This window comes from Vigna angularis, chromosome 3, assembly GCF_016808095.1.
Source record: "Vigna angularis cultivar LongXiaoDou No.4 chromosome 3, ASM1680809v1, whole genome shotgun sequence".
NCBI classification, from domain to species: Eukaryota; Viridiplantae; Streptophyta; class Magnoliopsida; order Fabales; family Fabaceae; genus Vigna; species Vigna angularis.
This window is the reverse complement of record NC_068972.1, coordinates 4,687,190-4,701,615: the sequence shown is the minus strand read 5'-3', so window position 1 is coordinate 4,701,615 and position 14,426 is coordinate 4,687,190. Positions and strand designations below refer to the sequence as shown.

The 14,426-nt window shown below is 31.9% G+C and overlaps 1 protein-coding gene across 2 annotated transcripts; it reads right to left on the bottom strand.

The window, feature by feature from the left end:
- Positions 1 to 1,519: 1,519 nt before the first annotated feature.
- On the bottom strand, positions 1,520 to 9,195 carry LOC108325915 (cyclin-T1-5). Of its 2 annotated transcripts, XM_017559055.2 has the most exons (7): positions 8,954 to 9,195; positions 7,805 to 8,366; positions 7,334 to 7,415; positions 6,947 to 7,081; positions 6,463 to 6,638; positions 2,183 to 2,328; positions 1,520 to 1,992 (listed from the first exon to the last, which is right to left on the bottom strand). In XM_017559055.2, the coding sequence occupies exons 2-7, from the start codon at positions 8,359 to 8,361 to the stop codon at positions 1,961 to 1,963; spliced, it is 1,128 nt and encodes a 375-aa protein (XP_017414544.1). In that variant the 5' UTR covers positions 8,362 to 8,366; positions 8,954 to 9,195; the 3' UTR covers positions 1,520 to 1,960. The 2 variants fall into 2 exon arrangements, with proteins under 2 accessions (XP_017414544.1, XP_017414545.1); XM_017559056.2 differs by lacking the exons at positions 1,520 to 1,992; positions 2,183 to 2,328 and adding an exon at positions 3,752 to 6,023 and having other exon boundaries at positions 8,954 to 9,152.
- Positions 9,196 to 14,426: the final 5,231 nt, after the last annotated feature.

The following is a 14,426-nucleotide window of genomic DNA, read 5'->3' as shown; positions in this document are numbered from 1 at the left end:
ACCACTAAAATATTCTTAGCTGTGACTGTGGGGAGCTATCAATAAGACTATTAGAGCTTTCTAGTTCATATCAATAAGACGGTTAGACCTCTCTAATTCATATATGGTTTCTGGTTGTGTTTGTGAAGATTTCTTTGTAATATGTATGGTTTGTTAGAGTTTAAATTATGTTAATCTACATGAATTTTGATTTGTTTTTTCCAACACTTATATATATATATATATCTATATATATATATATATATATATATATATATATATATATATATATATATATATCTTAATTTACTGTTTCTATATGAAGACATATTGTTGAGTTTTGAGATGTTAATTTGAAAACTTTAATTTTCTACTGATGTTTTCGGATGGATAGTATTTATATAAAAGAAAATTATAAAGGACAATTTATTTTTATCTAAATTAAGATTTTGATCTCTTGATTTTGCATGTGAATATATTTAAATTTGAGAATAATAGTAAAAGGATAAATTATTAGTCTTGACTTTAAAAAGAAATGCTAGAATATCTAAATTTAAAGAGAAAAAAATAGATAAAAAATAAAGTACTCTAAATTTATTTATAAACATTTATTAAATATATTTATTCTCTATTTAGCATAAAATCATATTTCTGAACCTAAATAAATAATTTGAGACTTGTAAAATATGTAAAACAATATTTAATTTTATTTCAATGTGAGATTAAGAACCATCGTGCTCGTAGCAGTCCACTTTTGTTTAGCAGAGTAATTGAACTTAATTAAAATTCGTGGGAAAACTTGGGATACAACCATAAACATCTCTAAAATAGACTTAGTAAAATGTCATGCTCTAACTTTTGTCTTATTTTGAAATAAATGAATATGCAATGCATATTTAAAATTCGCAGCCACATGTAGCATTTCCCAATATTTGAAGAAAAGACAAAAATAAGAAGGAAAATTTAGTTCTCTCATCTTATTTCACTTTTTCAAATATTTCGAACCGAACAACAACCATTCCACAATATCCACTCCCTTCATTTAAACCTGAGATCTCGCTTTGCAAGATAATTTGGTCGAATTCATCTTTCCTGCGGATTGAGGTGAGAAAATTCGCACAAACACAAATTCTTACAAAAACAGAATCCGATTATAAATTTCTTATACTTTCTGTTGGATTTTGTTTTCTTATCAGGAGTTTGATGTTCCGAATTAATGTTGTTGAACTTGCATTTCTTTTTTGTAGTATTTTTAAAGCTTTTTTAACCAAGAAAATTGTGGCCTAAAGTACTTAACAGAGACTGGTGTAAAATACCTGCACGAATATTAGGCTCTGGACACTAGGAATGCCGTAACTATTTTTTAGCCGCTGAAAGAACGATATTTGTGGTTGCAAATGACGAGGATGGCAAGCAACATAACATGCAGAGGGCTACAAAACAATTCCACAAAGATCCGGTGATATTCCTCTATGTGCCAAGAGCTTAGAAAACTTAACCCATTTTCTGTAAGGACCAACATTAACCGTAACTGCAGATATCAAATGACTTTCTTTCATAACATTACACCAGAGTAAGGGGCAACCAACAATAAATTTAACCTCCGAACTAATAATTTGTATTTGTTGCACATACAAAGTTAGAAATTTGTGTACTTTCATGGATAGATTCTTCATTGACTAAACTCGACCTCGATTTGCATTGGCATGTCACAGTTGATCACAAGTCACAGTTGATCACAAGGCATCAACAGAAATGAACGCAAATCATGCTCAAGACCTTAGCAGAGGATTCAGAGAAGTTGGTAAAATTTAAAAATCCTTAGGTCACACCCACCAATCTTGTAACTCACCAAAATATATGTCGAAGCTCCTACACATAATGATCTGTACCTCGCCCTTCGGAGTATATGACATTTTGAATTATATATTCAAAATTTAATCTACTAGGAAGGATGCCATAATCTAGTTCTACAATACTTTCAGAAGAGCTCCATTAGTTGCTGGGAGATATCTGCATCAATGAGAAAACGAATATCAATAACTAATAAAGGAATATCCAAATTACACGCCTATCTTAACAAGTTGCCCTGCTTGCACTTCACTTATCTACTGCTATCCTGAACCGATCATTTCAAAACAGAACAATAAATCTAATAATGTTTCTTGATGAAAATTAGAACGGTGAAGTGGGTGCAGATTACCTTGAAGAATGGTTGGTGTTGTCTGAAACTCTTGCCAGATGTTCTGATAACCAGTGAGATCAATGTTCAAAAACTTGGCAGCAAGATATGCTGCTCCAGCAGCAATATGATGGGGTTTAAATTGAAGCCACAGAGAACTCCGAAGCCTGCAAAAAAAATTCCCATCTTCAATAGACCATACAAGATAGGCACCAGTACAGTCAGTATTGTTCAACGCAAATATAGATAATACATAAATAGTCAAACTAACCATCCGAGGCACCAACTTAGCATATGTTCCCACCATGACAGATCATGTCAGCTATTAGAATGAGCAGTAGTATGAACTAGATAATTCAAATAATATTCAACATTCATACCAAGAGGAAAACAAAAATTTATTAACTTTTCCTTACCAACTAGAAAAGCAGCAACTCAGGAAGCATACAATTCCAAGAATCTGTGCAGGATTGCTGATAAGAGTATAACCAAACTATAGCAATATCTTATACTCATCTAGAGAATTTATCAGACTTCCAGGCCCAACTCTGCCGTGGGGCTCTAAGCTCCAGAAATTTTATGCAACTAAAATGAGAAAGTATGCATGGTGTGCTGTGCTGCATATTACAAACAACTGAATCTTTCAAAGCTAATGCCATATCTCAATATTTTGACCTGGAGAGCCTTGTTGCTACCATGCTCATTGGAATGTTTACAATGAATGCAAACTTATTTAACAAGCTATAGAACAAAATCCAATTGTTGTCCATGTTGCAGGTGTAAAATTAGAAGTTTAAAAATCACTACACAACATAAAACAAAAAACATGCTGCGAAGAGCGAATTGATGCAGACAGCTGATTGACATTTTAGTACAAAAGTTACTGTATTTTCACATGAAAGTCGGCATACATTTAACGCACAAATGCAAGTACATAGTTTGATTATGTACAAAAAGTCCCATGTTCTAGCACTTCAATTTGCTGCAGAAAGTGGAAGGTTATTATTGTGACCTGAGACGGTAAGGAAAGGGGTTTTAGGCTGCATAAAACCACTACACATTACTACCCCTTTATAGTGGAACAGGGATAAAAGGAGTACGAGGAAAAGAAAAGCTCTTTTTCTCAAATCTTCCTTCTCCTTCGTGGCTGAGTACTGGAGATGGAGTATAATATAATTTTCACACTAGTTGTGCATAACTTTCTAATCAATACAGGTATTAATTGTAAATCAAATTGGAGAAAGGGTAAGAAGGGCTGCTTGGACTACACCATAGAGCTGGTACAAAACTTCCTTCTGACACAAGAAGCATACAGTGAGAGCCACTGTCTACAACCCCAACCCATCCAACAAACGTTTTCAAGTCACGAAAACAGTTGAGCAATTTTACTCAGCTGGAAGCAAAAAGCTCTTTACAAAAATCAATTGAAATATAGCAGGCTGACCATAACAATCGATAACACCTGGTACCATTAGTACTCATTTTATGAAGATGATGAGCTATTTAAAGTATGATAAAGTGCAGCCTACCCAATTATTAATATTTTAAAAAAACTGAGGCTGATCACTACATGCCAAATAATATGTATGATTTTCTTTTTTCTTTTTTTTTTTGAGATGAGGTATCAAGAAAAATCATATTCCATAAACAATTTGAGAAATAGCTAGGAGGAGACAACAAATACAAAGGACAAACTAGCATCATCACAGAAAGTCACCAGCAACAAAGGTGAACAGAAATGAGTAAGTTGAGTAAAATGAAGGTGTCTAGTATAGAAAAATAGGAAAGAGATAAATAGGTGAGAAATACAATAAAAATAATAGTAAACCCCACACCTTATTTCTCTCTCTCTCTTCTCTCATTTCCAGTTTACTAAACACTTTCTCTTTTTTATTTCTCACCTATTTCTCTCCTCTCCACCTTTTCTCCTTCAATAAACAAAGGGCAAGTGTTTAGCACACAGGAGGGACACAAAAAAGACCATGAATAACATTTCCCAAATATCAATACATCCCTATTACTGTTAAAACTAAAAATATCACTAAGTAAATTCTCACAATTTTAACTTAAACAACAATAAAGCCACATTCAACTAGGTAGGGAACAGCTAAAAATTGAGTTTGAAAAATGAAAAAAAAAAAAAAAACTATTTCAAATGAAAGTCAGATAAATCTTAAAGACTTCATTCCCATTATTGACTTAAATGTCAACCAACAAGGAAACAAAAAATTTGGAAGAGTGATCTGTAAGAGATGAACAAGGACATTTGAACTTTTGATAAAACAAATTAGCTTTAAATTAGAACAAATGTTTACATATATTTTATATTTTCGCAATATAAAAATATAAAAATTTGAACAATATCATCCAATCATTTAGAATGTACGACCTTTTAGGTAGTTGTCATAGTCAAACTCTTATTCAGATACATCAACAAATTATTGGATAGAGTGTATACATCTTTTTAAGTAGGAAAAGGATCAAATTCAAATTTAAAACACCTGGAAAAGAAAAAAATCATGTGACTGAAGTAATCCATTTGAGTGACCAAAATACTCAATGTGGGAAACGAGAGGGAGGTTAAGAAACTTTTAACAAACCCAAAATTTGGCAATCAAACTGACCACAAGGAAACACTTCTAGAGAGAATTTTATCAGCAGATTTATCCTCGAAACAGTTTTCTCCCAAATCAACATATAGACCAAGGAATAGGTCTTTGTTTTCAATTAAGAAAAAATGAATAGACAAAAACACTCTAACCCTCTTTAGTAAAAATAAAAGAGCAGCAAAGAAAACCGTGTTTTCCTCCATGTAATAAGTTGACTCTAGTTGAAAAGCCTCATTATGATCAATGGATAACCATGAACCAAAACTTGTTCGGAACAAACATTCATTACACTTTTTAAGATAAGACTGTTTGCCTCTCTCTATCTCCTTTTCTATGTCTCTTATTTTTTGTTAGTTTCATACTGTATGTCACTTAATTATCTTCTTTCAACCCATGTTACTAAAAATTATGGAGATGCCCTTTGGCTAATGGAAATCAGGCCAAGTTACAAGGTATTGAGAATACACAGAAAAGATGAGTTGTGGGGTAGCCAAAATAAAAGTTGATGAGCCATATTCAAGGTAAAGCAATCCATCAGACGTCAGTAGTTCAACTTCAGATGTAAAACAAAACTTTTGATGACATAAGACTGTTTGCATCTCTCTGTCTGTCTTATTTTTGTTAATTTCATATTGTATGTCACTTAAATTATATTTTTTCAACCCATGTCACTAAAAATTATGGAGAGCCCCCTTTGGCTACTGGGAATCAGCATAAGTTACAAGGTATTGAGGGTTACAGAGAAAAACTGAGTTGTGGGGGAGGGCTCTTGTGGCTAGCTTGGGTAGCCAAAATACAGGTTGATGAGACATATTCTAGGAAAAGCAATCCAATAGACATCACCAGTTCAACTTCAGATGTAAAACAAAACTTTTGATGATAAGACTGTTTAAGATAAGATTGTTTGCCTCTCTGTATCAGTCTTTTTTTGTTAGTTTCATATTGTTTGTATGTCACTTACTATCTTCTTTCAACCCATTTTACTAAAAATTATGGAGAGCACCTTTGGCTGATGAGAATCAGCATAAGCTACAAGGAATTGAGGGTTAGACAGAAAAACTGAGTTGTGGGTAGGGCTCTTGAGGCTAGCTTGGGTAGCCAAAATAAAAGTTGACGAGACATATTCAAGGTAAAGCAATCCATTAGACATCAGCAGTTCAACTTCAGATGTAAAACAAAACTTTTGATGAACAGCATATCAATCCGCCAGCTAAGAATATCATACAGGCCAGCACGCTAATCTTGTGAATATCCTGCAATTATATGGATGCCAAAACAATCAATATTCCATGACAGAATATCTACACACAGAAGTTGGGCTAAAGCAAAATATTGAGAGAATCAACACTATTTGGAACCAAAATTTAGTAGGGGAGACACCAAGGTATCTTCCTCAGCCACTAGATCTCCAGACCTCAAGACATTCTATTGCTTGAGTTGAGATTTAACACCAAAAGCCCCCATGTCCTGTTCCCTACACTAGGTTTTCTATTCCATTCACTCGGTTAGATAATAAGAGCCTAGTCAAAACCAACAAATGGGATACCTGAAGAGGACATCAGCCAACAGCTCAGAACATTTCATACAGATTTGATTTTAGCCAACCACGTTTTGTCCTCAAAAATGAATGGTATAAGCAAACATCATCACTGAAACCATCATATATAAAACCTAAAATGCATGAAAACTCACCCTTCGCTGACCAGGTTTAATGCCAGATTCACCAAAACAGTCTTTGATAGACCTAATTTGTTAAGAACAGACGTGAGAGATGCATATGGATGCTGCACATTGAGTTCAAAATTTAGAGTGGTAAGTATCAACTGTTCAGCCTCAAACACCCGTTCCCGGTACTGTTCAAACCAATCCTGTGAAACAACTCAAATCAAGTTAAACATATAAAATAAAATTTACAATAACAACTTAACTAGTATTCAACTAAAAGGAAAATTGGATTTATTTGAGAGAAATTTGACACATTTGAGTCGATATTCCATTAAAAATTATGATAACTGTCTAAAATTTTACTTTATAGAGAATCAGCAAACATAGATATTTTTATAGTTATCAGGCATATCCACATACAAGTTAATAGATGCCAGGCTATTATTTGGTTTGTGTGTCTCCCACAGGTAAAATAAAAAGAAGAGATTTCAGTAGTTTGAACTATACTCACAATAGGTAACCGGTAGGAGAACAAAGCAAAATTTTGTTTATTTAGAATTTCACTGGACGCTCTCAATACATTATTCAAAGGGCGTGGAGCTTCCTCTGACTTTGCAGCAAGAAAAAGAGCAGCAGTAGCAATCAACTGCAGCACAAATTAATGTTAATAGAAAATCAGTTTGGTCACAGAGATGCAAGTTGAAGGAAAAAATTAAAAGTAACATTACACAATTTCAATAAAATAGCAAGCACTAACTACATACAAATCCATAACAAATTTCTAAGAATTTATAAATTATAATTGTAGAAAAATATTCATGGATGACGCGGACCTCATTGAAGCATATAAGAAAAGTAAAACATGGATTTAGAGCTACCAGGACAAATAGAAACTCACAAATCTGTCATGGCATGCATGAGATCGACGAACAAAAAAACGGTGGCATAGAACCATAGATGTCCCAATGATGGTTTGAGGCCTGCAAAAGGAACATGGCACTATGTTATGCAGGCCAAATATCAATAAATTGAATTAAATATACAAACTAAAATCTTACAAGAATGTCAGTAGCAATGTTCTTTTTCTAAATATATATAACATATCAGGTAAGAACTCGTAGTTATTTGTGAGTTGCTGACATTTAATCATAACCATTACATTAAAATTAACTATTCAGATTGATTATTTAACTACAGATCTCAGGTGATCCTTTAAAAGTCTCACCTATAACTGTAATTAAAGAAGCAATCTGACTTGTCATTTCAATCTAATGGTTATAAATGTTTTTGTACGTCACAATAATGACGAGTTTTCACCTGCTACACCCTCAATGTATGTGAGCTATATGACAAATAATTTGACTCTTACAGCTCGAGACGCATTCCAAGATTCTGAAGGAAAGCACAATAGGAGTACCGCAAGTGTGTCTCATGATGTACATCAATACCGTCTTTCCTAGATGGAGAGTATCTATCAATCTCATCTCTTGACATGAAGACAGGCTTATCATCTTCAAAAATAGAGAAGCAGTGCTTGAAGACAGCTGATGTGGAGGCATCACCATCGGATCTTGTAGGAGGAGCTTGAAAATTACAGGAGGACGGGATATTGTCATGAACCATGGGTGGAATATAATATCTATGGCTTTCTTGCCACACAGGGGCTGAATATTTCCTCCTTTTCAGAGATGACGGAACAGCATCATATCTAAGATAATTGGCATGATCGGCCAAGGAAAAATTGAAGGAACAACCATGGTCGCCGAATTTTGTCTGGTTATCATTGTAAATATTAAAACTCCTGGTGTGATAATTGTTTCTACTTCTTTTCCTATTGTTGCGGCCAAAGTCGTTTTCATCATAGGTGGACCAGTAACCACTATGTAAACTACGATCTTCTGCTTGATAATTCCTCACAAAAGACATAATTCCTGCGAAATCAAATCAAATGAGCTCAAAAGAAAAATAAAAAGATAAAAGAAAAATATATGCCATTAAATCCACTCGTTTGTAACCTAACATAATCAATGTTGATGAAACCAACCCCAAAAGATCATTTGTTGTTTTAACAGAATATTGCTCGCACATTACAATAAAACTCCAGTCTGATCCCAGACCAGCCAACAATTAATGTTCAATTGTAAGAAAGAAAGATAACACAATTTTAAATTTTAAAATTTCAACCATAAAACCTCAATTATTCCTCTGGAACAAAACATTACTTGATATCAATCAATAAACCATCCATTTAAGCATTTCTATATTCCCAAAATAGATAATGGCGACATAATTGTGATAATCAAGACACACGGAGATCAAGAACTGAGATTAAAGATTATATTCACAAAACAACCTTAAAATGAACACAAATTACGATTCAAAATATCCAAAGCCACAGAAAACGAAAACACATAATTCGAAGCTAAAAATCCATTAGGCGGATCAGTTAGAACGAGGATGTCGGTATTGAAGAATCAGAGTGATCGCCTGGAAGAAATAACAGAATTGAGAGGCACACCTGAACGGAAAAGCAGCGAAGGCGATCTTGTGAAACGAGATTGGAACGGAAAGAGGAATTAGGGTTTTGAAAAAAAGCGATGAGATGAGAGATAGCTTGTATTTGAAGTTGAAAAAGGAAGGAAGAATTATCTAAGACGGCAAGCATCATCCACATTTTAAAAGTTGGGTCAGATTGGTTGGTAACCCAGCCCGATCCATGTTTCTTTGGTCTTAGATGCACACACTTCTTTCGTTGTTGCCAAATATTCCTATATTTAAATTTGTATTGTATCAATTAATTAATATTGAACAAATTGTAATTTTACATATGTAAAATTTTAGGAACAATCCTCTCAAAATTAATTAATCACCACTTTAATTGATGTAAAGTGATAGTTTTTTAAAAGAAGTGTTTTTTAAATCCTTTCTCTATTTTTATATATCTCTTTTTATCTATATTATCTATGTATTTGATCCTCTATTCTTTGTTTTTCTCTTTTCCTCTCATTATGGTTACGTCGTACTCTTGTTTAGTCCACATTTTTTATATATAGAGTTTGATGCAAAGTTAATCTGAATGTGGATTTATGGAATATTGTGATCATATATAATTATGAAATATGATATGTTATATAATAAATCTTATATTTACTAGAAAAATAACTTATTTCATTGTGAAACATGAGTTGTTAAAGTGGCACGAAATGTAAAAACCAAAATTTACTTCTGAATGATTGTCAATGTCGTTAGATTATTGTTTTGTTAGTTCAAACTGCAACCGAAAGATTGTTTTACATGGCAAAGTTAACGTGAAAGTTATTCGAAACTTGTTTCAAAAATTTTCTCTTTTTCAAATACATATTTAGATGAGATACAAAATTAAGTAAATATAAACTTAAACATACACATTACCATTTTTTATATTTTAAAGAAAATAATACAATTATAATTGTAATAAAGTGTTAACTAATATTGCAATAGATATTAAGGTATGGTAACAAACAATGAAAAAAAAAATTGTAACAAACATACCACAAATATTTTATTGGGATGGCAAATTTCTTTCCATATATATATATAATATTAAATTAATTAGGTAAGTAATGATTATTGTTTACTAAATGAATTTATTTTGGAGCATGGTATATTTTATGAGATCCTTGCACCCAAAGTCACATTCACTTTCAAAATTAACGATGTTTTCTCTCTTTTTCAACTTCAACTTCAGATTTAATTTTTTTTGAACGATGTTGAGTTTCTTCTTTATTTTTGTTCATTTTCATTCACCTTCGTTTGAAACATGTACACACCACACATTCACTTCGTTCTTCTTCAATTATACTTTTTATTTTCTTAATAAAAAATTTATATTTATTATTATAATATTTTTTATATAAAGAATTTCGAAATCTAGTTTATAAAAGTATTTTTCAGATTTTGAAAGTTACAGGGTGAATAGTTTCCATAATAACCCAACTTTGAAATTCAATTAATAGAAACACGGGACATTGAAATTCAATATAAGAAACACCAAATTTTGAATTCTACTTTAAGTAAACACTGAATTCTAAAATTTGATTTAGGAAAACACTAAGTAACTCACTTAATTTATGAATGAACTAGAATTCAAAAGAAACTTACCGGATTTCGAAATTTGATTAAGCATAGTACTAGATTTCAAAATTCAGTTAATGATAATATCGAATTTTGAAGTTTTGTTAAGGATACTACCGAGTTTCAAAATATGGTTAAGTCTTCTCTCGAATTTTGAAATATGATACTATTTTATTTTTAAAAAAACATATATTTTGCTTCTTTTTGTTTACCGCTTTTGTTTTCTTTTTCTTTTTTGATTGTTTTGTTTTCTGAATATATTAATCTCTAGTTATTAGTATTGAACAAGTTAGGTGTTTTATGTTGATGTCATGTTGTAGGTGACTAGAGTCTTCGTATTTAACATGAAAGATCATATGTGATGCTCTTATTTACAAAAGTTGTGTATCCAATAATATGCAACAAATAGATCTGTGTGACATACTCTCACTATTGATTCTCACAACAGTATTTATATACGTCTCTCAACAAACTCAATCTTAAGTCGGAACCACAACATTGCCTAAGCTAAGATGTAGCCATCATGCAATTCATGCTTAAAAGGTCTATGAGAGTTTCCAAAACCCCTTCAAAGTCTAGGGATTCATTTGAACAAAATTATCTCACTATAGACAAATGCAGCAGCACGAACACGTCATTTAGTGTGACAGACATCTCAACAACATGAACATGGAAAATGTTTATCTATACCATTTAAAAAAAAATGTCAATGTCAACCTCTTATCGTCCATAAAGGCATTAAACAAATATTTGACACATAATTTTGAACAACAAGATGACATGCTCCAAATTTATTTAATTTGTTTCCATATGAAACTAAATTTATCTCTTATCAACCATACACATAACAATTGCTTATAAAATTTAAACAAGTCATAAACCATTAAAAAAAATTACCATCAGAGGCTTCCCACAATGCACATGCAACATGACGTGCATAGCTAGTTAGCAAAAAAGTGTTGTGTGAACCTTTAGGATATTCATCTACTTTATCTTAACCAAATTTTGAAAATCAGTACTGTTTTTAACCAAATTTCTAAGTATGATACATACTCTAAACTAAATTTTGAAATCAAGTGCTTTTCTTAACTGAAATTTGAAATTCGACACACTCCTTAATCGAATTTTGAAATCTAGTATATTCCTTAATTGATTTCAAAACTACTTTCCTATATCGAATTTTGAAATATGGTGTTTTCCTAAACTAAATTTCAAAATATGGTACTTTTCTAAACTTGATTTTGAAATCAAGTGGTTATCCTCTAAATTTGATGCTTTCCTCCATAGATTTCACCTCATACTACCAATTTCTAAATTTATTTCACTTATCAACAAAAATTAATTATCTAACCTCTCAAATTTCAAATTCAATTTATTCCCAAAATTATTCCTAAACTAATAATAGATACAAAAGAAAAAGAAAAATTAAACTAACCTTTTTGTACTCCAAAGAAAAAAAGGTTTGTGGTGGAGGAAATGCATGAAGGATAAGGGGTGAAGGTCGTTGGTAGTGTTGTCAAAATAGGTCACCCGACCCGACCCACAACGGATTGGTCACTTAGTGAACCAATCCAACCCGATTCACTTACTAGTGAACCGAAAAAATTTGAACCCGACTCGGCCCACCACGGGTTGGTGAGTTAAACGGGTTGACTCACTCGCTCACTTAATTACAAGTTTTTTTTAATCCAAAAAATTATATTTTTTTTGTAATTCAAATCTAAATAAATTTCACTCTCCAAAGATAATTCAAAATAAAAAAAATAACATACAACTCAAATGTAATCCAAAAGCAATCTCAAAAAGTGAATAAAAAATTTTCTATTTATAAGATTAGAGTCTTGAATAAATAAATCTATAATAGTTTGCTATCTTGAAACATCTTCTTTATCCCCATTTATAATACAATACAAAATGTGTTAACTAATAATGTTGAAATACAAAATAAAATAATTAAATTAAACTAGATGGATTGATGAGTCAACTTAACTCAATACGGGTTCAACCTGGGTGAACCGAATTTTAAGTAGATTAGATTGAAAATTGGTTTATATAAAAAAATTATATATTTTTTAAATACAACCTAATCGGAATCTATTGTGGGCCAAGTTAATATACAGATTATAACTCATTTTAACAGTGGTGGGTGTACGAATTCGAGTAAGGTAAGGAAGATAGTGTGAAAGATTTAAAACAAATTATTATTCAGATTTAAAAAGTTTGGAAGTGCAAAAAGTTTGGAAGTGCAGAAAGAAAAACATGGGATGAAAAAGAAACCAGAGTGAGTAGAAGTATGAAAGATACCTTTTGCTATTTACACTAATTTCTATTTACACTTCCATCCCTTACTTTTAGGGTGATGCTCCCTCCACCACCACACCTTTCTCCCTCCACCTCCCCTTTACTATTTTGTCCTTTAGTAAAATTTTATTTTTAGGGTTATTATTTTTTAATTTTACTCATTCACAACCTATTTCACTGATAACCTATTCTAGTCTCGTACATTAGTAAAATATTTTTCTTTCATTTTAACATTATATTTCTTCCTCTCTTTCTTTCATCGTTGTGAGATACTACAAGTTGCAAAGGTTGGTGGTGGTGGAAAGAATTATCAAGCAGTCTCTCTCTCGTGGTGCAGTGTCGCTCTCGTGGTGCAGTGCATGGAGTGGTGCAGTGTGTGTCGTGCTTCCTCCAGTTGTGTATTCGAATAAACCTTGAAATAAAACCCTAAAATAAAAAACGTAACCTTTAAACGGATGTGACATCCTTCAACGGATGTCAACATCCGTTTAAGGAAAAATGGATGTCGACATCTGTTTTACCTTAAACGGATGTTGACATCCGTTGAAGATGTCACCTCCATTTAAAGGTTACGTTTTTTATTTTAGGGTTTGTTTTATTAGAGGACATCCGTTGAAGGATGTCACCTCCGTTGATGTACACTTCCTCACGCTGGTTGATGATCTGGATGCTCCTCGATGTTCCTCCACACCGTGACGGTGACGCTCCTTCACACCATGGCGGCAATGGAAGTTTTCAAACTAAAAAAAAAAAAAACTGGAAAGAAAAAGGAATGAAAGTGCAGGAGGTGGAGAGGTGAAACGGAAATGGGGAAATGGGAAGAGAATTCCGTGAGTGGGTGCTGGGAAAGTAAAATTAGGATTTCAAATTATTTAAAATAAGGTAAAAATAAAAATCTTTTTAACTTAAAAATATAATTGTATTTAAAATAATGTGAGGAAGTAAAAAAAGTATAGGATGGTGGTGGAGGGAGCAACACCCTTACTTTTATTCCTACTTTTATTGTCAACATAACCTGTATTTTTTCTTTTCCTATAAAGTATAAACATTACTATTTTAAACCCCACTTTGTTTGTCCTCTCAATCATTTCTCCCAATTTTCTATAAATCTTTCATAAAAAAATAGTAAATTTTACCTTATTTCATTTGACTGAGATTCTATCAAAAACAATTGTTTATATAAATTATTATTTTCACGAAATTCTTGATTTGGTGTTGTTGGCAGTAAAATTTTGTCCATGCTTTTATCAATAAACTCGATCTCATAAGAAGAGAATATGTACAATCAATCCATAAACCATTTATCATGAGATTATGGTCGAAATTTTATGTTATTTTTGTATCTTAGATTACACAATTAAATCATTACACACTTCTTGTTCAAATATCTCTTCTAGTCATTTATAGCTTCAATGTTTTCTTATTTATTTAATTATCCTTTTATAAAGAATCTATTATTTTAAAATTTGCTTCTGACTTAGTTTTTGGCAATTTTATTTATAAAGTAAATTTCTTCTACATCTTTTATATTTCGGATTTCCTTTTTGTTTTATAGGTTTTACAAATTAAAATAAAAT

Coding starts and splice junctions, on each gene's coding strand:
- LOC108325915 (XM_017559055.2), bottom strand. CDS start 8,361: ATGTCTTTTGTGAGGAATTATCAAGCAGAAGATCGTAGTTTACATAGT. Junction 7,082..7,333: donor ATGCATGCCATGACAGATTT/GTGAGTTTCTAT, acceptor TTTGTGCTGCAG/TTGATTGCTACTGCTGCTCT. Junction 6,639..6,946: donor TCTCCTACCGGTTACCTATT/GTGAGTATAGTT, acceptor GTTGTTTCACAG/GATTGGTTTGAACAGTACCG.